Source organism: Aythya fuligula, chromosome 10 (assembly GCF_009819795.1).
Source record: "Aythya fuligula isolate bAytFul2 chromosome 10, bAytFul2.pri, whole genome shotgun sequence".
Lineage (NCBI taxonomy): Eukaryota > Metazoa > Chordata > Aves > Anseriformes > Anatidae > Aythya > Aythya fuligula.
In genome coordinates, this window is record NC_045568.1 from 6668665 (window position 1) to 6692313 (window position 23649).

At 70.3% G+C, this 23649-nt stretch overlaps 4 protein-coding genes across 6 annotated transcripts in view; 1 reads left to right on the top strand and 3 right to left on the bottom strand.

The window, feature by feature from the left end:
* Window positions 1-403: 403 nt before the first annotated feature.
* CAMKV (CaM kinase like vesicle associated) lies at window positions 404-6320 on the bottom strand. Its single transcript, XM_032194236.1, has 12 exons — window positions 6268-6320; window positions 3642-3750; window positions 2491-2622; window positions 2314-2388; window positions 2088-2226; window positions 1882-2002; window positions 1303-1378; window positions 1075-1211; window positions 921-999; window positions 747-834; window positions 528-646; window positions 404-467 (listed from the first exon to the last, which is right to left on the bottom strand). Exons 2-12 carry the CDS (start codon window positions 3734-3736, stop codon window positions 404-406), a joined length of 1125 nt encoding a protein of 374 aa, XP_032050127.1. The 5' UTR covers window positions 3737-3750; window positions 6268-6320.
* A 4726-nt stretch (window positions 6321-11046) lies between these two features.
* MST1R (macrophage stimulating 1 receptor) lies at window positions 11047-18051 on the bottom strand. Its single transcript, XM_032194291.1, has 20 exons — window positions 16840-18051; window positions 15560-15748; window positions 15355-15480; window positions 15105-15275; window positions 14759-14925; window positions 14511-14685; window positions 14253-14398; window positions 13979-14140; window positions 13685-13778; window positions 13374-13607; window positions 13154-13300; window positions 12925-13081; window positions 12740-12832; window positions 12455-12658; window positions 12295-12375; window positions 12046-12227; window positions 11859-11968; window positions 11592-11757; window positions 11372-11508; window positions 11047-11290 (listed from the first exon to the last, which is right to left on the bottom strand). Exons 1-20 carry the CDS (start codon window positions 18049-18051, stop codon window positions 11047-11049), a joined length of 4197 nt encoding a protein of 1398 aa, XP_032050182.1.
* A 1417-nt stretch (window positions 18052-19468) lies between these two features.
* Window positions 19469-22740, bottom strand: MON1A (MON1 homolog A, secretory trafficking associated). Of its 2 annotated transcripts, none has more exons than XM_032194039.1 (5): window positions 22548-22740; window positions 21956-22423; window positions 20939-21704; window positions 20674-20821; window positions 19469-20381 (listed from the first exon to the last, which is right to left on the bottom strand). In XM_032194039.1, the coding sequence occupies exons 1-5, from the start codon at window positions 22672-22674 to the stop codon at window positions 20241-20243; spliced, it is 1650 nt and encodes a 549-aa protein (XP_032049930.1). In that variant the 5' UTR covers window positions 22675-22740; the 3' UTR covers window positions 19469-20240. The 2 variants fall into 2 exon arrangements, with proteins under 2 accessions (XP_032049930.1, XP_032049929.1); XM_032194038.1 differs by having other exon boundaries at window positions 19469-20411.
* Window positions 22741-23079: 339 nt separating this feature from the next.
* Window positions 23080-23649, top strand: part of RBM6 (RNA binding motif protein 6) — a 52139-nt gene continuing 51569 nt past the window's right edge. For both annotated transcript variants that reach the window (XM_032194160.1, XM_032194161.1), the window contains exon 1: window positions 23080-23115. The gene's annotated coding sequence lies outside the window, so the exon portion shown is untranslated. The remainder of the gene's footprint in view (window positions 23116-23649) is intronic.

The following is a 23649-nucleotide window of genomic DNA, read 5'->3' on the forward strand; positions in this document are numbered from 1 at the left end:
TCCCGGTGCCCCCCCCCAGCCCCGCACAGCCCCGCACAGCCCCGGTTTGCCCGCGGCGGGGCCTTTATTTGCCAGACATCCGGGGGGGGGGGGAAGCGGGGTCCCCGCGTGTGGCCCCCCCCCCTCCCCGCACCCCCACCCGTGTCCGTGGGGTGCTGGGGGGTCGGGGGGGGGCTCCCGGTCCCCGTCCCACCGGGGCCCGGCGCATGCAGCCGGGGAGCCCCCGGGGGGGGACACACGGGGAGAGCGGTGGAAAAGGGGACACGGGGTGGGGGACAAAGGGGGGGGTGGACACGGGGTGGGGGGGCCATGCAGGGCGCTGCCCCGCTCTGCTGGGGCACGTAGAAAAGTGGGGCGCAGGCTGGGGGCGCGGGGGCCATGCCGGGCTCTGTACAGGGGGTGCTCAGCCGCTCGGCTCCTTCGGGGCCTCGGTGGCGGCGGTGGCAGTGGTGGCGGTGGTGGCGTCGCTGTCCCCGTTACACGTGGTGGGGGCCGGGGTGGTGGCAGTGGTGGTGGTGGTGGGTGGCGTGGTGGGGGCTGGGGGGGCCGCGGTGTCGGTGGTGGTGGTGGTGGCGGTGCTGGCGGCTGGCTCCGTCTGCTCGGGTGCCCGCAGGCGCTTCATGAGCGTGGTCACCCGCACGGCTTTCTGCAGGGGGGGAGAGGGCGTCAGGAGCCTCCCCCCCCCTCCCCAAAACACCAAGGGGAGGAGGAGGCTGGGTTCGGCCCTGGTGCCCCCCCCCGCCCACCTTCCACTTGGCCCTGGCAAAGTTCTTCTCGATCTGGGCGCAGACGCCGTCCTTGATGTTCTTGTCGGAGGCGGCGTTGCCGGAGATCCTGCGGGGAGGTGTGGCGGGGTGAGAGGCCCCCACCGCCCCCATATTGTGTGTGTGTCCCCCCCCCATCGCCCTGCCGCCCCTCACCACTCGTGGGAGATGGCCTCCTCTGCCGTGATCCGCTGGTCCTGCTCTACCTCCATCAGCCGCGTCACCAGCTCCTTGGCTGTGGGCAGGGGGGGTGTCAGCACCAGGGGACCCCCTGCTCCCCCTGCATCCCCCCCCCAGCACCGGGGCTCACCCGCCTGCGAGATATCGTCCCAGTAGGGCGGGTCGAACTCGTAGTCCCCGGCCAGGATTTTGCGGAAGAGGTTCTTGTCGTGGTTCTCGTAGTCATCCTCGTCCGCCTCCTCGTAGAAGGGGGGGTTCCCCGAGAGGCTGCGCGGGGCGGTGTGCGAGTGCTCAGCGCCCCCCCCCGCCCACCCCGTGCCCCCCGTCCCCGTGCCCCCCGTGCCCAGCCCGCACTCACAGGATGTACATGATGACGCCGATCGCCCAGCAGTCCACCGGCCGCCCGTACCGCTGCCGCCCCACCACCTCCGGAGCTGCGGGGCACAGGAGGGTGGCGGGGGGACAGGTCCCGCCCCGGGGACCCCAGTAACTGCGTACCCCCAGGGGGGAACCACCAGCCCCGGGCACCCATCTGCCTCCCCGTGCTCAGCAGCCCGGGGCTGGATCCTCTCCTCTGGCTGCTCACAGAGCCCTGGGAGCAGGGCGAGGGGGCCACTGGGGGCACCCAGGATGGGTCCTCGGGGTGATGGGGAGCAGGAGGGACCCGCTGGAAGCACCCAGGATGGGTCTTTAGGGTGATGGGGAGCAGGACGGATGCACTGGGAGAAGCCAGGATGGGTCCCTGGGGTGCTGGGCAGTGGCCATAACCAACCAGGAGCCCCCAGGGCGGCAGGGACCCCCGGGGAGCACCCACCAGCAGCAGGAGGGACCCGCTGGGAGCACCCCGGACGGGTCTCCAGAGCAACGGGCACCCATCAGGACCCACTAGGAGGGCAGAGAGCTCTGGGGACACCCCCGCCTCCCCCTGCGCCCTCACCCAGGTACTCGGGGGTGCCGCAGGGCTCCTTGATGAGGCCGTTCTCCAGCTTGGCCAGGTGGAAGTCGCTGATGACGATCTTGGAGTTCTTCAGGCGGTTGTAGTACACCAGGTTCTCCAGCTGCCGGCGCGAGGGACGTCAGCACCCACGGGTGCGCCTGCACCCACCGGGGACCCCCCCCCCAAGCCACGCGGCCGGCACCCACCTTGAGGTTCCTGTGCACGATCTTGAGCGAGTGCAGGTAGGCGACGGCCTCCAGCACCTGCCGGATGACGTTGCTGGTGTCCTTCTCCGAGTAGTAGCCCTGGTCCAGGATCCAGTCGAAGACCTCCCGGCCCGTGGCCCTGCCGGCGCCGAGAGCAGGCTGCCGGCAGCCCCGCGGCACGGCCGCAGCCCTCCCCACCCCACCACCACCCCTCTGCCCCGCTTACAGCTCCAGGAAGATGAAGTACTCCTTGCGGGTGATGTAGACGTCCACCAGCTGCAGGATGTTGGGGTGCTTCACCCTGCGGCGCCCAGGGGATGGCGGTGGGTGGGTGGGTGGGTGTTTGGGTGCCCCCCCTGCGGCCGCGGGGTCCGACCCGGCACCGCCCAGCCCTGGCACTCACATTTTGAGGATGATGATCTCGTTCTTGGCCGCCTTCCGCACCTTGCGCCCGTCCCGCTTCAGAAACTTCTTGCAGGTGTAGAGCTTGCCCGACGTCTTCTCCTTCGCCCGGAAGATTTCGCAGAACTCCTCCCTGCAAGGCAGCAGGGGGGGAAGGGGGGATCCATCTCAAATCAGCAAGTCAATAGGAAGAGGGGAGGGGGGGGAAACAGGTAAGTAGAAAGCCCCTTCCCCACCACAGGGCCACGGGAGCTCCTTGAGCACGGGGTGGGACTGATCCTGTCCCCGCACAGCACTCGCGGGCAGACGGATGCTGCAACCCCCTCAGCACCGAGGCTGAACAGCAGCAGCCTGCCTCAGGATTAATTCAAGTGCTGCGTTCGGGAAGGAGGAAGGTGAGAAGCGCCAGCTGCCTGAGGCCAGTGAAACGGTCCTGGTCTGTTATTAATGGTGTTGGAGCCCTTCGGCACAGGCAGGGGCCGTGGGGACTCTCAGCCCTCGGCTTTCCACCCCCCCCAGCCCTGCCTGGCCGTGCCAAAACCCTCGAGGGGTGTAGGGGAGCCAGGACCCAAATGGAGGGGCTGCTTTTAGAACGGAGCCAGGCTCAGGCAGCACCCAAAAGGGTCCCCGCGGCCACCCAGCACCGCCCCTCCGGGCATCCCCAGCTCTCAGATGCCCAGCGCTGTGGCCAAGCACCCTCAGCACCTCGGAGCCCAGTGAAAAAATCCCTGCCGGGTGTTTTGGGGTCTCATCGGTCTCTGTCGGCAGCTGGATCCCATGGCTTCTCCTTCTGCACCACGAGAATGTCACCAAGTGACATCCACGTCCCCTCTCCTGCCCTGCTCCCAGGAGGTGCCGCGGGGAGCCCCGGCTCTGCAGGATTGCTGCAATCCCAGCAGATATTCGGGAGGGGAGGAGGGAAGGGTTATCGGAGGTGCTATCAGCGAGCAGCCGTGGAGGGGAACCTCGCCACCGTCAGCAGCCCCGGCCTCAGAGCAGGCAGAGAGGAACTCGGGGCACCCACCGGGAACAGGGATTTGTCACAGGGAAAGCGCCCTGAGTGCCCCCAGCCCCAAACCACTGCACTCCATTCCTCGGCGTGGGGTTCGGGTCCCCAGGGGCGCCCCCGGGGCCCGGGAGGGACAGACTCACGTTTTGATGACCTGGCCCAGGTCATATCTGTCGGTCACCTCGGACGGCTGGTTATAATCTTTCTTGTCCCCCAGCGTCACGCAGCCAAACGGCATTGCAGGGCCCAGTGCTGGAAGGGCAGAGAAGGCAGTGAGCGCCCCGGCCCCGCTGCCTGCCCCAGCCCCACCCGAGCTGCGCTAATTAACGCGAAATCCGGCAAGGCGCAGCGCCGTGCACCCATCCCTGCGGCACCCAGCCACCCTGCCTGGCTGGGCTGCCAGCCCGCCCCCCAGCCCCCATTTGCAGGCTCGTTAATGAATTTATTCCGTAGCCAGAGCCGGGAGCAGCCTGCTGGGGAAGCGAGCGGAGGCGACCAGAGCGGCTCCTGTTTCTCAGCCTGTTTCTGCCCCACGGTGATGCTTCTCCAGCCTGGGCATCGCCCGCCGTGTGCTGCCCGACGTGCAGCCCTTTAGCAGCGATGTCGCGCCCTCGGTTTTCCTGCTGGGGCCCCTCCAAACCCAGACCCTGCTCGGGATGAAGGGATTTTTCCCCTTTCCCACCCCGTTACGGGGAGGAAGTTCCAACCGCTGGGATTTTCTGACGGCTCAAGAGACCCCGAGGGCTCCCTGCGTCCTGCTCAGCCCCAGCGGGACACGGTGCGGTGCCGGAAGCACCCATGGCCCAAACCTCCCCGAACACCGTGCCGTGCCGTGCCGTGCCGGCCTTGCCGTGCCGTGCCGGCAGCGCCCGCCGCCCCGGTGGGCCAGGATGGCTGAGCGGGATGCGGGCGCCGGCACGGCGGGTACCCAAGCGCTGCGCCTGTTGCTATGGCAATGGGAGCTGGAGATGCAGAAAGCGGCACATCCTGCGGAGGGGGCAGGGACGGGCAGCACCCGGCGGCACCCGACCCACCCGCGGGGGCTCAGCCCCGTCCCCGGGTCCGGCCTGCGGCACCCGGGGCGCTCACCGGGGGCTCCGTGGGGTGAGCGACCCCAAAAGTGGGCAGGATGCAGGCGCAGTGAGGCAGGGGTGCGGGCACGCTCCTCCCTGCGCTCGCTGCCTCCATCCCCGAGCAGCTCCCGCAGGGTGGGTGCTCAGTGCTCGCACAGCACCTGGGTGCCATCCCATCGGGAAAGCCCTTTCTGGGTGACAGCAGCTGTCCCCGTCCCACTCTGGAGGAGCAGAGTGCCCATATGTGCAAGAGCACTCGTGGTGCTCGTGCTGTAGCCCCAACTGCAGCGTTCCAGCCCTCGCTCGGCTCATCGCAGCAGGAATCGTGCTCCGTGTCCCCGTGCCAAGCGACGCTGCCCCTGCCGTGCCCGGGTGAGGGGGACGAGGGCTGTCCCCGCAGCCGGCAGCGTGGCCGCGGGTCGGCAGCAGCGGGGCTGGCTGGCTGGGAGCGCTGCCAGGCTGCGTGGTGCCAGGGCTGGCCACGAAGGGGACCCAGGTGGGACGGTGTAGCGGGGTCGTGGCGCTGCCTCCGCGAGTGCTCGGCTCATCCGCACTCATAAAGCGAGTTCCTGCTGCTTCGGCGAGGCCCCATCCTGCCGAGGCTCAGCACCGCCACCGTCCCCTGCCCCGGGGCTGGCTCGGGGAGGCTCGGCACACCCCGGTGCCCCGTGCCCCGCAGGGGGAGCGCACGGTGAGGGGCAGCCAGGCAAGGCCTGGGTGCAGGAGGGGAGGCTGTGTGCTGCGCTGGCACCTGCACGCAGCCTGCCCCCCCCCCCCCAACACTGCGAAGCATCTAATTTCGGAGCAGAAGCAACAGCGGGTGTAAGACAATAGCGGGGAAGTGGGTGGCCGGGTGTGGATGGCACGGAGGGATGACGCAGCCGCGCAGCCCTCACCAGCGTCTCCCCCAGCCCCCCAAAACCCGGCTCTGCTCCACGGCGGGGGGCCAGGGGCTGCCGCTTGGCCCGCTCCATCTCCGGCCCCGCTTCCACCTGCAGCTGCCCCGCTGGCGTGACGGGGGGGTCCCCGCTGCGCCCCACGTCCCACGGGAGGGATGTGCCGGAGCAGAGCGCAGAACGTGGCCGGGCTGGGGGGGGGGGGACGGACACCTCCGAGCCCCCAGTGCAGCAAAGCGGAGGGCAGCGGGAGCCCGGGGTGCAGCGGACAGAGGCAGCGCGTCGGGCCGGGGCGCAGCCGGTGCTTGGGGGGGGTCCCGAGCCCCCCGCCCCGAGCTGGTCCCGGTGCTCCCCAGCGCCGGGAGCGCCTCGCCGGGGGCGAGCGGGGAGCGCTGCCGCAGTGGGGAGCGGGGCTGCGGGGAGGGCAGGGAAGGAGGAGGGAAGGAGGGAGGGGGGGAGGGAACAGCGGGGTGCTCGGCGCACGGAGCAGCGGGCGGGGGTCCCGCGGGGGCGGCCGGGCCGGGGGGCGAGCGGCGGGGCGCGGAGCCCGGCGGGGCTCGGGGGCAGCCGTCGGGGCGCACCCGCAGCCGGGCACGGCGCGGCCGGAGGGGGGGGGGGCCCGCGGAGGGGCACGAAGCCGGCCCGAGGGGGGCGAGGCGGGGGGCGGCAGCCCCCGGCCAACAAGTGGCCGACCCCGGCGGCCCCCCCCCCGGCGCACGGCTGGGCACGGCACGGCTCGGCACGGCTGGGCACGGCCCCCGCCCCCCCGGGGGCTGTCCCGCCGCGGCCGCCGCGCTCACCTTGTCGCCTCTCCGACCGCAAAGGGGGGGCCGCGGCCCGGGGCCGCCGCCGCTCGGGGAGGGGGGCGCCGTGCGGAGCCGGGCCGGTGCCGAGCCGAGCCGAGCCGAGCCGAGCCGAGCCGTCGGTCCGTCGCGGCGCGGCCCCGCGCGCCCGGCGCGGCAAGTTGGGGGGGGCGGGACCGCGGGGGGGCCCTCCCCTCCCCTCCCCCCCCCCCGCTCCGGCTGACGCCCCGCCCCCTCCCGTGACGTCACCCCAAACTTTGCGCCCCGCCCCTCCCGGGCGCGGGAGCCGGCACCCACGGGGGACGGGGCGCACGTGGACCCGGCACGGGGCCCCCCCCCGGGGAGTGGGGACCCCCGCGAGGGGCAGGTCAGCGGGGAGGGGAGGAGGGGTGCGGGGGAGGGTTGTGGGGTGAGGGGGGGATGGGGTGGGAGCGGGTGGGGGGTGGTGGATGGGATGGGACGGGATGGGATAGTTGGGATGGAATGGGATGGGTTGGGATGGGATGGGACGGGACAGGATGGTTGGGATGGATGGGATGGGTTGGGATGGGACGGATGGGATGGGATGGGACGGGATGGGATAGTTGGGATGGAATGGGATGGATGGGATGGGACGGGATGGTTGGGATGGGACGGGATGTTTGGAATGGGATGGGATGGGATGAGACGGGATAGTTGGGATGGAATGGGATGGATGGGATGGGATGGGATGGGATGGGATGGCATGGGACAGGATGGTTGGGATGGATGGGATGGGTTGGGATGGGTCGGATGGGATGGGATGGGACAGGATGGGATGGGATAGTTGGGATGGGATGGAATGGGACAGGAGGGATGGGATGGGATGGATGGGACGGGATGGGATGGGTTGGTTGGGATGGGATGGGATGGGATGTGATGGGACGGGATGGGATGGGATGGGATGGGAGGGATGGGATGGGATGGGACGGGACGGGAGGGATGGGATGGGATGGGATGGGACAGGATGGGATAAATGGATGGTGTGGGACAGAAGTACAATCTTGGGGGAGCTGGGCAATTTCCCTCGAGCTCCATCCCTCCAGCTGCGGGGCCAGAGCTGTTGGGGCTCACTGCCCCACTTTCTTCCCCAAAGTGGCAAGAAAAGGGTGGTAGCCTAACACCGTGGGGCCCCCCAGCCCCCTCACTTGCTGCCTGCTGCCCAGCTGCTCCTGACACTCATCCGCTTGTGTCCCCTGCTGAGACTCGGCGTCCCCGTGTCCCCCTCTCCCATCCCGCGTGGCACCGAGCCCCAGGCCCTGGCCCCAACGCCACGCGCGCCAGGTAATTAACAGCACACGAGCCCTAGGGAATTAGCAGGGCACCATAGTTTGAGCTTCTAATCAAGAGTTTAATCACACAGCCTGGAAGCAGCGCGTCGCTCCGTTATTAATCTCTGCCCCCCCCGGGAACCTTGAGTGTAACTCGCAATTAATCAGCAGGTGCCCGCCGCCGCCTCGGGCCTGCCCTGCGGCTGCTCGCTGGACGAGGGCCGACCCGGTGGGACGGCGAGCTGCTGCTGCATCGCCCGCCCGCCTGCCACGGGGCTCCCTCCCGGCACGAGTGGGATGCCTGCCCCAAACCAACCCCAGGCCCCGTGGCACCCCGCAGCCCTGGCTCTTGCCTGGGGTCCAAGCCCACCCAGCGCCCTGCTTTGGGGCTGTCGGCTCTGGTTGTGCCTGCTGTGTCTTGACCCACTCCTCACGCACCCACTGCACCGTGCACCCAGCACCCTCATATCCACCACCCCACGCCCCCGCTGCCCCACATGCCCCAAATCTTTCCCAGCACCCCTCGGAGAGCCCTCGGCCGGCCGTGGGGTGCCGCCCGCCGTTCGGGGACATCCCCAGCCGCCCCCCTGTGCCCCACACGTGTGTCTGGGGATCTGCAGTGCCAGCCCGGGGGGCACGGTGGGGGGGGCGCAACGTGCCCGTGACTCAAGCGCCACATGGCACCGCATCCCTGCGTGCTCACCATCGCCATGGCAACCGCCAGGCAATCAGCGGTAATTGCGCCGCGCGTCGGCCTGGCAACGGGGCCAAATAAACCCCATCCCCTCCAAATAAACCCCATCCCCTCCTTTCGGGAGGTCCAGAGAAAAAGCACGGGGGAGTTGCCCCCCACACGCCCCCAGACCCTTTTTGGGGTCAGCAGCAGGATCCACGCATGGCAGCGGGGTCGGCGTGGCCGTGGGTGTCCCGCGGTGGCCACGGTTCCCGCGAGGCATCGAGGGCACTTTGGTGGTCCCGGGGCTCTCGCAGCCCCTGAGCCCAGGGGGAGGGCACAAAGTGCAAGGAGCTGGGTGGGGTGGGGAGGGAAATCCAACGACCCAGGGCTCTTTGGTGGGAAAAACTCCGTTGGTGTGCAGCGGGGAGGACAGGGGCTGCTGGGCACATTTTGCGAAGCTCCAGATCGGGCATGGAGACCGGGCAAAGGGTCCCCCTAAGGACAGACGCCGTCTGCGGTGTGGGGAGAGGAGGCAAAGCTGTGTAACCAAGTGCTCCCCGGGGGCCAGCAGAGCTCCCCCGGAGCCCCGAGGGCCAGCCGAGCTCCCCGGGCGCAGCGGGTGCCGCTATGTGGGGCCGTGGGTGCCGGGCATGGTCGGCGCGCCCCAGCAGCGCTGCTGCTCGCAGGCTTCGTTAGCAAAAACTCGCTCACTGCTAAAAATGGCCCCGCGCCGCCGCTCCAGACGGGAGGCCGCTCGATCACGCCTGCTCCCCAGCGTTCGAGCAGGAGCTAAAAACAGCTCGCCGCCACCGGTGGCTCCTGCCTGGTGGCTCCTGCCGGTCTTTGCGGGGCTCTTTGATGCCAGAGAACCGGCTCCCGGCTCTTCATGCTGATTTGGCACAACGTTGCCCATCCCGATCGGGGTGTCCCCCCCTGCCTCGACGCCCTGGGGGTGGCTGCATGCAGTGCTCTGCCTGTCCCTGAGCCACTGCTCCCCCTTTGCCACCCGGTGCTGGGAGTGCCACCGGCACGGGGTGCCCACGGGGCCGCAGCCACCAGGTGCCACCCAGTGTGTTCCCAGGCGCTGCCACATTCCCCGGGGAGCAGCAGGGCTGTGCCCGCAGCCCCGCGCCCGGCCACTCATCTATTATAGATGGCTCCGATTTTAATAATTAATCCCTGCTAACGACAGCACTTTCCCCAAATAAAACATTTAAACTGCTGCGTGCGCAGGGCGTGCTGCCGGAGCGGCCCGCCTGGGTGCTGTGCTGCAGCCTGGCGGGGCGGCACCTCGGGGTGCTATCTGCTGGGTGCTGTTTGCCCGGTGCCCACCCTTGGGTGCTCCCCTAGATGCCCCCAGGCCCCTCAGCTGGGTGCTGGGTGCTGGGTGAGCTGGGGGATGCCACCCAGCCAGGTCCCCTCGCTGTGTCCCCTGTGCCACCACACGGCTGTGGCACTAACCAGGGGGTGTTTGCTCCTCGTCTCCAGCCGTGTAATTAGGGCAGGATAAATGTGCGTTAGCCTGAAATCTGTCATCTCCACCAGCAAATTTAGGGGGGGGGAGCAGCCAGCTGCATCCACCCCTCCCTGCAGCCTTCCCTCCGTGCCTCCATCCCTCCCTCTGTCCACCCACGCCTCCGTCCCCGCATCCCTGCTGCAGCCGTGCCCCTGATCCCCTTCCCTCCTTCCCTGCCACCCCGCATCCCCGCTCGCCTCCCGGTTCGGGTTCAGCCCTTCCCGTTGCCACAGCAACTCGGCGGCTCACCCGAAACCGTGGCGCTGGGGCCAGGGGGACCCCCGCACCCAGGCGGTGCAGCCCTGCTGCAGGGAAACTGAGGCAGCGCTGCCGGGAGCGGCGGCTAAAAATACCCTGCCGAGAGCAGCCGGTGCAGGTGCGAGGTGCTGCCGGGGATGGACAGCTCTGCTGATGGGAGCTGACGTGGCCCCGGGCTGCAGCGCTGCTTAACGAGCAGCCGAGGAGGGGATATTTCAAGCCAGCGCAGGCTGTGGCCACGTTTCGGTGGCTCCTGCGTTGCCAAGTGTCACCGATGTCCCCTCCTGGGCCCTGTCCCCTCGGGTCCCACAGAGGATCAGATCACCCCACGGCAGTGCGTGCTGGCTGTCCCCCCAGCCCTGGTCCCACACAGGGTGGGCAGCAGTGGCTGGCAGCTGGTGGCACTGGGGGGTGACACGGTGCCCGCTGCCACGGTGCCACCAGCAGCGCGTCCCCGTGCCCCAGCGCAGCCCTGGGGGCACCCCTGCTGCCCCCCCGGTGCAGAGCTGCTGGCAGAGCTGCAAGGGCTGTGCTTTGCCACAGAAGGCAGGGGGAAGGTTTGTGTCCAAGTCACCCGGTGTCACCTCCCAGGTGGCCCCTGGGGACATGGGGTGGCCCCGGCACCGGCCCGCAGGAGCCCTCCCGTGGCTGGCACAGTGGGTGCCCCCAGCCCCCACCACGGGCAGAGCACACGGCACCCACCAGGGAAAAATAAAATTCATATTTTTATCAGTCATTCAACCAGAAAACGCTGAATTTGTCCGGAGGGGGGCCAAAACCCCTTGGGACACCTCGTCGGCTCAGGCCGCCCCATAGCACTCGCTGGGGCTGAGCACGGGGCCTGCAGCACCGAGCTGGCGCCGGACTGGGGCTGAGGGACACCACGGGGGTCCCATCAAGGCACAGAAGAGCAGCACCCAGCACCCACCCCATGGGCAGGGTGCCACACAGCACCAGGCTGCGCCCCACGTCCCTCTCTGGGGGCGCGTGCCCACGGGGCGCGGGGACCCGGGAGACCCCACGGAGCAGAGCGCCCGTCAGCGCACGTCCTCATCCTCATCCTCATCTTCGGCACCCTCCTCATCCTCGCTGTCAGGCAGCTGGTCCAAGGGGGTGGGGGGATAGGGGGGGCCGCTCTCCAGGTTGACGTAGGTGACGGCCAGGTTGACGTAGTGCTCGCCCTCCAGCGAGGCCAGCATGCGTTTCAGCTCGCCCACCAGCCCCGAGAAGGACGGCCTGTCCTCAGGTGCGGGCGCCCAGCAGCTCAGCATCACCCCGTACCTGCCCCGACGTCCCCGTTAGCACCAGCAGCACCCCCGGGGGGGGTCCTGCTGCTGCGCCCCCCTCCCCTGCCCCACTCACAGCGCGTCGGGGCAGGGCTGGGGCTGCGGCAGGCGCCGGCCCCGCAGCAGGTAGCGGGCCATGTCGTAGGGATCCACCTCGGCGTACGGCGACGCGCCCCGCGTCAGCAGCTCCCACATGAGCACCCCGAAGGACCACTGCGGAGCAGAGTGCTGGGGCAGGGGGACGGGGATGGGGATGGGGACAGGGGACAGGGGACGGGGAGGGGGGATGCGCCTACCACGTCCGACTTGGTGGTGAATTTTTGGGTCTGCAGGCTCTCCAGCGCCATCCACTTGACGGGCAACTTGGCGTGCCGGTGCTGCCGGATGCTGTAGTACTCCTTGCCGAACACGTCCCGTGCCAGCCCAAAGTCAGCCACCTTCACTGTCAGCGTCTCGTCCAGCCTGCGGGAAAGGGGTGGGGGCAGCACCCCAGGGTGCCCGCTGCAGCCTGGGGCACGTCGGGGTGCTGGGGGTGGGGGCACCCTCAGGCCGGCCCCACTCACATGCAGTTCCTGGCCGCCAGGTCCCGGTGCACAAACTTTTTCTGGGCCAGGTACTCCATGCCCAGAGCCACCTGGAGCCCGAAGCCGATGAGATCCTTCACCGTGGGGCTCTGTGGGGTAGGAGCAGTGAGCGAGGTGAGCCCAGCCCCCCCTGCACACTCTCCACCCCTCCTGGGCACCCCCGTACCCGCTCCTGGCTGCGGATGAAGTGCCGCAGGTCCCCGTGGCGCATGTAGGGCAGGACGACGAGGGGCAGCCCGTGGCGGGGCAGGCAGACCCCGAGCAACGAGAGCACCTGCGGGTGGTGGAAGCTCTTCATCAGGATGCCCTCGCGCAGGAACTCCTCCACCTCCTCCAGGTCCGTGATCCCTGCGGGGAGCCGAGCCGTGGGGCGCCGTGCCGCGGGGCCGTGCCGCGGGAGCGGGCGCTGACTCACGGTGCAGGGACTTGACGGCGCAGTGCAGGGCGCCCAGCAGCGGGTCCGTGTAGGTGCCGTGGTACACGCTCCCGAAGTGCCCTGCGGGGACAGGCGGCAGTGAAGCCGGGGGGGCCGGGAGGTGACAGCCCGGCCAAACTGCCCCGGGGTGAGTTGTCACCTTTGCCGATGACCCGGTGGCGGTGGGTGACGAGCCGCTCCTCGGGGATCAGGATGTCCTTCACCTCCTCCAGCAGCTCCGGCCGCAGGTCCTCCAGGCAGCAGGACGTGGACCTGAGCAGGGGCACCGGGGAGCCGCCGCCCGCGGCACCGCCAACGTGCGCATGGGGCCTGGCCAGGACGGGGCTGCCTGCAGCGGGCAGCGCTACCACTGCGGGCAGGGGGGCACCGTCAGGCACCGGGCACGGCCCCAGCGCCCCGACACGCTCACCCCAGCACCGCTTACCCCGCACGTCCCGGTAGTCAACGCCAGGGCGCTGGGTGGTGGCAGAGACTTCGCTCCGGCCGGCGTGCACCAGCAGCTCCAGGTTCTCTGTCCCTGCGGGTAGGGCACGGGGTGGCACCGTGGGCATGGGGTGGCACCGTGGGCACGGGGTGGGTCCGGGACAGCCGGCTAGCAGCAGCACTCACCCCTCCTCTTACTCCAGCGCCAGCGGAGCAGCGCAGCAGCCAGGATGCAGCAGACCAGGAAGGTGACACCGGTGCCCAGGGCCAGGCTGGCAGCCAGGTCCAGCGAGGAGGCAGCCAGCACCCAGCCCAGTGTGTGGCAGTCGCTGTTCATGCAGATCTGGGGGAGCAGGGGCTCAGCGGGGCCAGAGGGAGCAGGGCACGAGGAGGGGGGGTACTGGGGGGTGCCTACCTGCACGGGGGCCCCGGCCGGGGGCAGGCGTAGGTCGTGGGGCACGTGGCACATCACCTTGTTCTTCAGCACGTTGGGGTGGCAGTCCCGGCCCCCCACTGTCATGGTGATGTTCATGCAGCCGGCCACGGCGTCCAGCCCCAGTTGCTGCCCGGACAGACAGCGCTGAGCCCGGCCGGCCCCGGCATCGCCCCCCCGCGCGCCTGGCTCCCCTACATACATTCACCTCCACCTCGTCGTCACCGGGTTTGAGGCGGTAGTGCCTCTGCTTCCCCTGCTGCTCGAAGGGGAAGACCCGGGGCCTCGGGAAGTAGCGCAGGCGGAAGAGCTGGCGGCCAAAAGCACCTTCCAGCAGCACGCTCAGGTTCCCCAGCACCGTCTCCAGCTTGGTCTCGAAGGGGAAGGCCGGGCTGCGGCACAGCAGCCGCTCGGGAAGCTGCGGGCCCTCGCACTCCTGCGGGCGGGTGCTGGGCTGCTGCCACGGCCGGGGGGGACACCCCGGGGGTGACAGCCTCCTGCCTCGGCACCTACCGTGGTTTCGGTCTTCTCGCCAGCAGCCTCGAAGCGGATCTTGGCGCGATACATCGAGTCCAGGTGGGAGCCGATGAGGGTGAGCATCAAGCCCCTGTGGTGGGCAGGGGTCAGAGCGCTGGGGTGCACACGGTCCCCAGGGTGTATATGGTCCCCCCAGGGTGCACGCGGTCCCCAAGGTTTCCCTGTGGTCCCCCCAGGGTGCACGTGGTGCCCCCAGGGTGCATGCGGTCCACACCACCTCAGCCAACCCAGCCTGGGGGGATAATTTCAGGGCTGTCCCCACACACTCACTCGTAGCTGCAGTTGGGGACGATGCCCCAGACGGAGGGGTCGGGGCGGTACTGGAAGGACGGCAGGGCTGGGAACTCCTCCCCATCGATCCACAGGGCTACCGAGGCTGCGCCCAGGTGGGCGGCAGCAGGAGCCGTGCATCGAATCTTCCCGTCATCCTGGCTGGGGACAGAGTGCCGGGGGCTGGAGGGGACAGCGGGGCTGCGTGGGCGGCCTCGTGCCCATCCTCGTGCCTGGGACCCCGCGATGGCCAGGCGTGATGGCTGGGACGTACCTGGGCTGCTGGGCCAGAGGACACTTGGAGCCGTTGATCGTCACCTCCCAGCTGCTCCCCGCCGAGAGGTGGGTGCCGCCGAGGGACAGGAGGGTGCCACCGCCCTGCGGACCGAAGCTGGGGTGCAGGGAGCTGACCTGGGGCTCCTGGGCAGAGACGGGGGCAGCGGGGCGGGCAGTGAACCAGTGCCCCCACCCAAACCAGCGCCCAGCCCGCGCCACCCCGGGGCTGGCACCGCTGCAGGCACGGGGACATTACCACGAAGACGAAGCCGCCGAGGGTGGCAGAGCCCTGGACGCTGAAGCCCGAGGCCCTGCGGGGCTCCATCACGCTGAGCACCACGTCGGCCGGCCCTGCCACCGCCGGCCCCCCAGGCTCCAGGGCACACACCAGCACGTCCACGAAGTCCTTGAGGCGGGAGGCGGGCTGCGGCCTGCGGGACGGCAAGGGATCAGTGGCGGGACGGGGAGGGGAGCACAAACATCCCCCCCCCACGCTCCCCTCACCTGGCCCAGCTCTCATTCAGCAGCACGCTGCAGCTTCGCCCTCCCACCGCCACCCGGTAGCGGCCGGGGGGGCTGCGGTGTGCGGCGGGGTCCAGCGGGGAGCGGAAGGTCATGCCGCACAGCGTCAGCCTCGTCCGGCCCCGCAGCGGTGCGGTCTTGGGGTGGAACTGCAGGATGGGCAGCGAGAGCATGCGATGGCCACGGGGAGCTCCCTCCTGGTGGGCACGGTGCCCGGCCCGAGGAGGGGTCCCACCGCACGTCGCCCCGTATTCCGCCTCCCTCCCCACCCGCCCCGACCCTATTCCAGGAGGTCCCCACGGGGCCAGGGGCACCGCCGCGGACCTACATTGGTGAGGATGGGCAGGCAGCTGTCCCGGACCCAGGTGCCGTTGCACTCGTGGCTCCGTGTGCACGCGTCCCCGCACCAGCCGCAGCCCATGAAGCGCTCGGCACGCAGGCAGCGGTCGCAGGTCAAGAAGTGGCGGCAGCCCGGGCCGGTGACATTCACGCGCCACACCTGGGGACACCGAATGGAGGTGAGCAGGGGGCGCGGGGGGGCTGGCCCCACATCCCACCCCGGCCCCCCTCCGGCTCACCTTGGTGCCGGCGGCGAAGAGCAGCGAGTCCTCCTGCAGCCTCACCACGTGCCGCAGCGGCGCCGGCTCCTCCAGCGAGAAGTTGGCCAAGGGGACGACGTAGGAGCTGGAGCGCTGCAGCACTATCTGCAGCGGGGCGGGGAGCGGGGCTCAGCACCCCCCCTGGGCACCCCACACCCCGCCCCAGCCTACAGCCAGCACCCACCTGCAGGATGCGTCCCTGCGCCGTGCCCAGGTGGGCCACGGTGACGTTCTCGTGGACGGAGACGAAGATGGAGGTGAGGAGGATGCCGGCCAGGTGCCCGTTGAACAGGTCCACCTTGTGGGAGGTGGCGGGGACGAGGGTGGGCTGGTCCCAGCAGCTGGTGTCGTTCACCAGTGCCGAGAGGTTGACCTGCAGCCGAGCACAGTGGGGACACCTCGAAGCCAGCCCCAGCGCCCCGATCCCTGCTCCCCCCTGCCCGAGCACCCATGGGTGCGGGGGCGAGCCTGGAGCACACACGTTGATGAGATATTTGGGGGCCAAGCACCTAGGCAGGCAAACACCCGATTACCCAATCCCTGCTCTGGGCTGCAAAAAGCAAGCAGGAATTTTGGAGGATGCCCCCGCCGCCACAACACCCCCGAGAAGCGTCAGATCCTGCCCTGCCCCCCTCCACATCTGGACGTGGTTATCAGAGCCAGCACCGCGGGGCGGGGGCGCCGACGCAGCGCCAGCCCCCTAAATCCACCAGGGCTCGGGGCGAAGGGGGACGCCAAACCCCGCTGTGCCCCACGGGGCACCCCTAGGACCACCTGTGGGTGCCGGGCACCGGGGTCCCCTTCCTGGCAGCGTGACACAGAGCGGCGGCGAGCCGCGCGCTGCCGGGAAAAGGAGGAGATGCCACCGCGCCTCGCCCCGGCTGAGAACAGGCAGGCTCGTGCCACGCGCACTGGCACCCGCCCTGCCCCGTCCCCGCAGCGCAGCCGTGCCGAGGCTTGTTCCTGAGCCGCCGTGTTCCTGCCCCACGGGGCCGGCGGGGTGACTCACGGCGTTTCCGCCCGTGGTTTGTTTGCTCGGGCAGCGCAGCGGCCCCGCGGCTGGCCCGGCCTGGCGCAGCAGCTCGGTGGGGAGGACGGGGGCCCCCCGCTGCCTCCTCTCTGCTCCTTCATAAACAAGCTGGAGAGCGTGGCCGTAAACACCGCGGCGCTGGGGATGGGGACGAGGGGGCTGGGGCAGTGCTGGGGACGTCACCATGTAGAGGGAGGGGAGGGGACGTTGTGTCCCCGCCACGGGCAGCAGCACGCAGGGTGGTCCCCACGCAGGGAGCGCAGCCGGCTCCTGCTGCTGCCAGCACGAGCAAGAAATGTGAAGAAGTGGGCAAAGCACCGCGTCCCTGCACCAAACCCGTGTCGAGGGGGCTGGAGGCGTGGACTCGGGCACTCCAGCCCAAGCCCTCCCGTGAGCGCTCCCCGGCAGGTCCCGAGCCCCCCGCCAGGACTCACGTTGTGCGGGCAGTACTCCTGCGGCTGGAAGAAGCCGAGCCCCCGCCTCAGCGTCTGCGCGCCGGTGCTGCAGCACTTGTCCATCCCCTCCTTGATGGCCTGGTTGAGCAGGCGCAGGGGGAAGGCGCAGACGGCCGAGCTGTCCCGCGGCTCTGGGCTCTCTGGCTGGCTCTCGGCGAAGGCACCGAACAAAACCATCTCGGAGCGGTCGATGCCGAGGTCTCGGGCCAGGCGCTCGCCGGGGCGGACGGCGTGGGCGGCCTGCAGCACGTTGTAGGCCACGTCGTACTCCGTGTCCTCCTCGGCACCGCGCCGGCGCCGCTTGGACTCAAAGCGGCAGTCGAGGACCAGCTCGCGGTAGTGGCGCAGGTCGTGCTCGACGGTGCTGAGCCGCGCCAGGCGCGTGTGGAATGACTTCGAGCCAGGACACTCGGGCTGCACCGTCAGGAAGTAGACGTACTCTCCGTCGGTGAAGGAGTGCACGTAGCAGATGGGGTAGGTATCTTGGTAGGGCGGCAGCACCGTCAGCCCCTGGAAGGTGTCCGCGAAGCCGTCCCGCGTGCCCTTCAGCCTGCGGACCGACACCGACTGCGGGCTGTAGCGCGCCGCCACGCTGCTGTTAACGGTGGAGCCAAGGTAGAAGAAGGAAGTGTAGCTGTCGGCCACCACGGTGCCGCTGGTCCCCAAGGGGCTGGCCACGCAGTCGGGGCAAGACGCGGGGCTGTTGCCTGTGGCGGAGTACAGGCAGTAGGTGGCCGCGATGGTGACCTCGTCGCCACGCACCTTCAGCTCGTGCAGGTAGCAGAGCCCGTGCCGTGCCGTGCCGCAGCTGTACAGCCACAGCTCCTGCGGGTCCAGCAGCAGCAGGACATTGTCCACGTCCTCGGGGCCGGGGCTGCCCGCAGCGGCTGGGCAGAGGCGGCAGATCTCGCACTCAGTGCTGCCCGTGGGGCCGGTGATGAGGACGGAGCGGACGCGCAGCTCGGGGCCGACCAGCAGGATGCGGTTGCGGACGGCCACGAAAGCGAAGGCCGGGTTGGCAAAGACGGCGACGTTCTGCACGGGGCCGCCAGCATCGAAGCTGGGCAGCGTGTAGGGCACGGAGAAGTTCCTGGTGGAGCTGTAGGGGATGCGGGGGCACTGCCAGGCGTCGGCAAGCAGCGGGGCCAGGGCGAGGACGAGCAAGAGGCGCGTGCGGCACGGCGGCCCCATGCTGCCACCAGCACGGGGTTATCGATGGCGCTCAGCGCCACCCGGGGCCGGGACGCGTGGAGGCTGGGTCAGCATCGCACCTGCGGGAACACCAGGGGAAGGGCTGGAAGCGCTGTGGAGGGGAGGACAGTGTGCCCACGGCCACGCACTGGGTGCTGCCGGGGGGACCGGCCACACCGAGCCCCCTCCCGAGCCCCCCAGCCCTCCGGCACGGGGACGAATCCTGCGGGCACCCCCCGGCCACGTCCCTGCCTGGGGACGGGGACCCAAAAGGGGACCCCCTCCAGCTCACCAGGGCGGCGCTGGGGACCCCCGCCAGCCCTGCGGGGACCCGGGACAAGCCCCCCGCCACCCCCCTCGCCTCGCCCCGGTAGTCCCCAGCCCGGCTCCGGCTGTCCCCGCCCGCCTTCCCCGCGGCTGTCCCGTACCAGAACCGGGCTCCGCCGCCCTGTCCGTGCTGAGCCGGCCGGTAACGAGCCGGTACCGAGCCGTGCCAGGCCGTGCCGTGCCGGGCGCTCACCTGGTCGCTGCGCAGCGGGCCGTGCCGTGCCGTGCCTTTCTGTGCCGTACCGGGCCGTACCGTGCCGGGGCGGAGCAGAGCGGGGCCGGGCCGGGGCGGGTCCTGCCCCCGCACCGCGCGGGGCTCCCCAGGGGCCGCTCGGGACCGGGGCGAGCCGCGGAGGGGCAAGGAACGCCCCGACGGCCGCGGAGCCCCGGTCCCCGCACGCCGCGTCCCGCAGCTCTGAGCCCCCCTGCGCGGTGAGCACGGGGACCCCCGCCCCGCTCATGGGCTGCGCGCAGGGGGGGCTGCGCCGCTGCTGGGCCCCGTGGAGGAAAGGTTTTTTTTTTTTTTTACTCCCGCAGTGAAAAGCAGGGATTCATCCCCAAATCTCAGCCTCGGCGGCGGGACCGGGGGCAGGGCTTCTCCTCCCGCAGCCGGGCGGGACGGGGCTCGGCTGCCCGGATCCGCGGGGACTTTGCTCCCAGGGAGGGGCTGGAGGCGCCGATAGCGATCTCGCCTTCCCTCCGCCAGCCGGCTCCTGCCCCGCGTTGCGCAAAAGCCCCGCAGTTACGCTGCCTTGAGCCTTGCCCAACAGCTCCTTCCTCCGGGCTCCCTCCCGGTTTCGACACGAGCTGGCCCCGGCCGGCTCATCCCAGCCGCTCCCAGCCCCAAAATCAGCCGGAGCAGGGAGCTGTCCCCCAGCCCCCCCGGGTGGCCTTTGGCCCGCGGGCATGAACGCGCTGAGACTCGCCTCCGGGTCCAGATAATGTTTATGAGCAGAGATGAGAGATTACAGCCTGGCAGGAGCACAACTCCGCGAGCAGGGTCCCCCCCCCAGCCCTGCCGGGTTCCTCCCGGCTCCCTCGGGGTTTCCGTGGGGCTCTCCCCTCCTCGGACACCTGCCCCAGCCCCCAGTGTAGGGTCGGGCTGTGCTTCACAGGGGATACCCGGCTGCTGAGGCACCTGGGGGTGCTCAGCCCGGTGGCAGCAGGGAGGAGGGGGGCCTTGCACAGCAAGCCCAGCTCCAGTGGCTGGTTTTTGGGGGGGTTCAGGGGACCCCATGACAAGGCGAAGTCCCACTAGGGCTCCCTGCCAGAAAGGGCTCCGAGGGAGCTGCGTTGGGGCTGCCCCTTTGGAGCCAGCACCACGACCCCCACACCCTGCATCTCTCGGGGGCTGCTCCACATCCCCAGGGGCAGGACCCCAGTGCCCCAGCGGGGGCAGGCTGACCACCCCCTGCCTCCCCCCCTTCCCCAGGACACAGCATCCTTCATGTGGCCGTGCTGGGAAGGGTGCGGGACAAACCTGCAGGCTCCCGGCCAGGGCAGGAGCCCGGGACCACGGGGGGCTGCCTGGCATCTGGGGACCCGGCACCCCCAAAGGAGAGAGAGGAGCAGCCCAGCCAGCCCCGGCTGTCACCCACCCTCTGTGGGCACAGCAGCAAAAAAAGGATGGAGCCGGGGGTCGTGGAGGAAGGGCAGCCCCCCCAGACGAGGGGGGCACTGCCTGCAGGTGCGAGAAAGCCCCGCTCACCCCATCTCCCACACCCATGGCTCACAGTCCCACGGGTGGCTTTCCCCGTGCTCTCGGGGTCCCACCGTGCCCTCTCCCAGCCCGCGCCTCCCCAGGGGCCGGGCCGCCCAGCAGCGGGGTGCCCCGGCGGGCTCCGTGCCCTGGGAGACGCCCGTCAGTACGTCTGGGGCGTGAGGATGAAGAGTCGGTCTTCCTCCTTGCGGATCCACTTCATGAGCTTGTTGACAGCGCTGATGGCGCCCGCCTTGGTGCCCAGGGGACTGTAGCATATGTAGAGCTCGAAGGCGCTGGTGACCTGGGTGAAGAAATGGGGATGGGCACGCATCTGCACATCCCCGCGGGGGGCTGGTACTGCACGTCCCCCCGTGGGCTGGCCCAGGGGCTCCCGAGCAGGACACGGGGTGGCAGCAGGGCACCCTAAATGGCTGGCCTGCCGCTCCCTGGCATAGGAACCCCCAAAAGGAGCACGCGTGTGTTTGGGGCTGCCCTGGTGAGCACAGAGCCGGGGCTGCCTTGTGCCACCAGCCCTGCTCTGCCACGCGGGGCCGCAAGGTTGGGGTCACCCAAACGCTGAAGACAGCCCTTACCCAAGCCAGGAGGTTTTCACGTGGGCCCGTGAAGTAGATGTTCTTCAGGGGGCGCGACGAGTTGTGAGCCCGGCTGTGGAGGTACTGGTAGAGCCCCAGGAGCCTTTCCTTCTCCTCCTCCCGCACGTAGGGTGCCTCGATCTCAGGGCTGCAGGAACACAGCGCCCCGTTAGCCCCCCGCGCTCCTCGGGGAAGGGGATTCAGGGAGCAGCTCTGCCCCGTGCCCGCACCGCGGCCCCAGTCGGCGCTCTCCCGGCCTCCTCACCTGGTGAAGAGCCCCGAGCTCTTGGACTTGTAGATGAAGTGCCGCAGGTCGGGGATGCCCACCTGGGCCACGCTGTAGAAGGGGGTGCGGAGGGCCTCCTGCAGAGCGTGGTGCACCCCCCGCCGCCGCAGGCGCTCCTGGAAGCGCCTCTTGCAGTCGGAGACGGTGAAGAAGTCCTCGCGGTCAGTGGAGACCAGCAGCAGGCACAGGTCCATCTCCTGCTCCAGGTAGGAGATGTGGGCGTGGAAGAAGCCGCTGGAGTTGAACTTAGGGAGGCAAATGGGAGTCCAGGCTTCGCCCTCCCGGAAGGAGGAAGAGGAACTGATGAGGTTGAAGAGCAGATGGAGGTCAATGGGGTGGAGGAACTGATCCTTCTTCCTCACGAGAGACACCAGCTGGTTCCCTGACAGGAGGATGGAGAACACCAAGCTCTTGGCCTTGGCCTGCTGGAGGCTGGTGCTCACGGCGTCCCGGACGCTGGCGGCCAGGGGCAGGCAGCGCACGGCGCCCATGAGGAAGCTGGGGTCATGGGCCATGAGGTCCAGCAGGTTGTCGGTGATGCGCTCGGAGCCAGCCAGGAGCCTGCGCAGGTCGTAGTTCTGCTTCTGCTGGAAGATGTGGTTGAGCTGGGTCCAGGTGAGCAGGCTGAGGATCTGGTAGTAGATGTACAGAAGCTCGTGGGCGATCTCCTGCTCCGACTGCCGGGTCCGCGCCACGGCCACCAGCACCAGCGGGCTCCTCCGCACGAAGACCACCTTGTAGCCATCTGCTTGGGAAGGAGTCCCCGTGGTTGGGGACAGAGCGGTCAGCCCGAGCGCCCAGCCTGCAGCGTGCATGGACTCTGCTCCCACCTCCCCCCAGCCACCAACCTGCCCCTGGGGACAGCTTGGAGAGCCCATGGTGGCAGGAGCATGGGCTGGGCACTGCCACGTGAACCCCTGGGTGATGTGGGCAGGGACACCGTGGTGGGGCTGCAACACCACCCAACCCCACTCCCCCCTACCCCTGGCTCAGTACCTGCGTGGATGGAGCGGATGGCGTTTTTGTCAGCCTCCAGGAAGGACACCAGGGCCATCATGACCCCCATGGTGCTGGAGAGGGCCTCCTCGGAGCCGTAGCGGGAGTACACCGGCTTGCCGGCCTCGCTGAGCACAAAGACGTGCTTGCGATGCATGCGCCAGGCGTCCATGGTCACGTCCTCCTCCTCCTTGCCCGACAGCACCGAGTCGTGGCGGGCGGCCTGCGGGGCCGGCTCCAGCTTCCCCTCCTCGCCCGGCCTCATCTCCTCCTCCAGGTCCAGGGCCATGCCCGTCAGCTGCGTGCTCAGCTCGCTGAAGTCCTTGCTGATCTGCTCCATGCTGCTGGGCCCGGCCGCTTCCCCGCGCCTCTCCTCGGGGCTCCGCGCCGCCGCCCCGCCGTCCTCGGGGCTCGTCAGGTCCTCGTAGGAGCGGGTGTGCACGAACATGGCCCCCTCCTGGCCTGCCCCTGGGGACAAGCCCGGGGTCAGCGGGGCCGGGGGGCGCCGGGGAGGGGGCTGCGGGCTCCCGGTGCCGGCCCCACCCCTCCCCGCAGCCCCCGGCCCCCCCCCCGGGCCCTGCCGGTCGCTCACCTGGCTCCGTGCCCTGCGCCAGGCCCGGCGTGGGGCTGTCGGCCCGCTCCCCGTGCTGCCCATCCCCCGGGGCCAGGCCCCCGCCGGGCTCCTCGCCGCCTCTCCCCGCCTGGACGTCCGCAGCCATCCCCGGGGGCGTCCCCGGGCTGTCCCCGGCCCCTCCCGGCAGCTCCGGGCCTAGCTCCCGCTGCCGGTGCCGGTGCCGGTGCCCCCCCGCCCCGCCGCCGCTGCCATCGCGGCGCCCGCCCCTCTCCTCCTCAGCCCGCCCCGGTGGGCCCCTGCCGCAGGGCTCTCTGGGAGTTATAGTCCCCGCTCCCGCCTTACTCGCTCTCCACCCCCCGCCGCGCGACTACAGCTCCCAGCAGCCCCTCGCCGCCGCCGCGCGGGGTGCGCTGGGAAGCCGAGTCCAAGCCGCCCCGCCGCGCGGGCATGCCGGGAGCCGTAGTGCGGCCGCCGGACTCCGTTTCCCAGCGTGCCGCGGGGCGGGGCGAGGGTAGGGGGGGAAGCTCCCGGAAGTTCCGGTTCCCCTCAGCGGAGCGCTGGGCCTGGCGCGGCGGCGGCGGCGGAGGTGAGGGGGGAGGCGGCGGCGGGGCTGTGCCGGGGGGGGGGCGGCACCGGCGGCCGGGAGCGGCCCGGGGAGGCGGGGAGGGCCTCGGGGAAGGCCTTGGGGGCGGCCTCGGGGGCGGTGGCTGGCGCGGGGGCGCCTCCCCGGTACCGGGCCGCGGGGCGGGGCCGGCCGCTGCCCCCCCCCCCCCCCCCCCTTCAGGCTCCGGGCGGTTTCCCCGGGCCCCGCTCACAATCGCGCCGCGTTCCGCCGGGGAGGGGCTGGGGAGGGGCCGGGCCGCTCCTGGTGCCCGCTCCTGGAGGCCTGCGCGGCCCGCTGGGGGTAAGCGCAGCCCCGCGGCCTCCCCTCCCCCTGCCTCCTCTCCTGACAGCCCCGGGGACGCGGCTTTGGTATTGCTGTGCTTGCAAGCGGGGCGCTGCCCCCCTCAGGAAGGGCAGGAAGGAGCTTTCGTGGCCAGCTTCGCTTGGTACAGCTCAGGGGGACGTCTTCGCCTGTAGCTTGCCTCGTGCTGGCTTTTCCCTTTCTTTAGCCTTACGG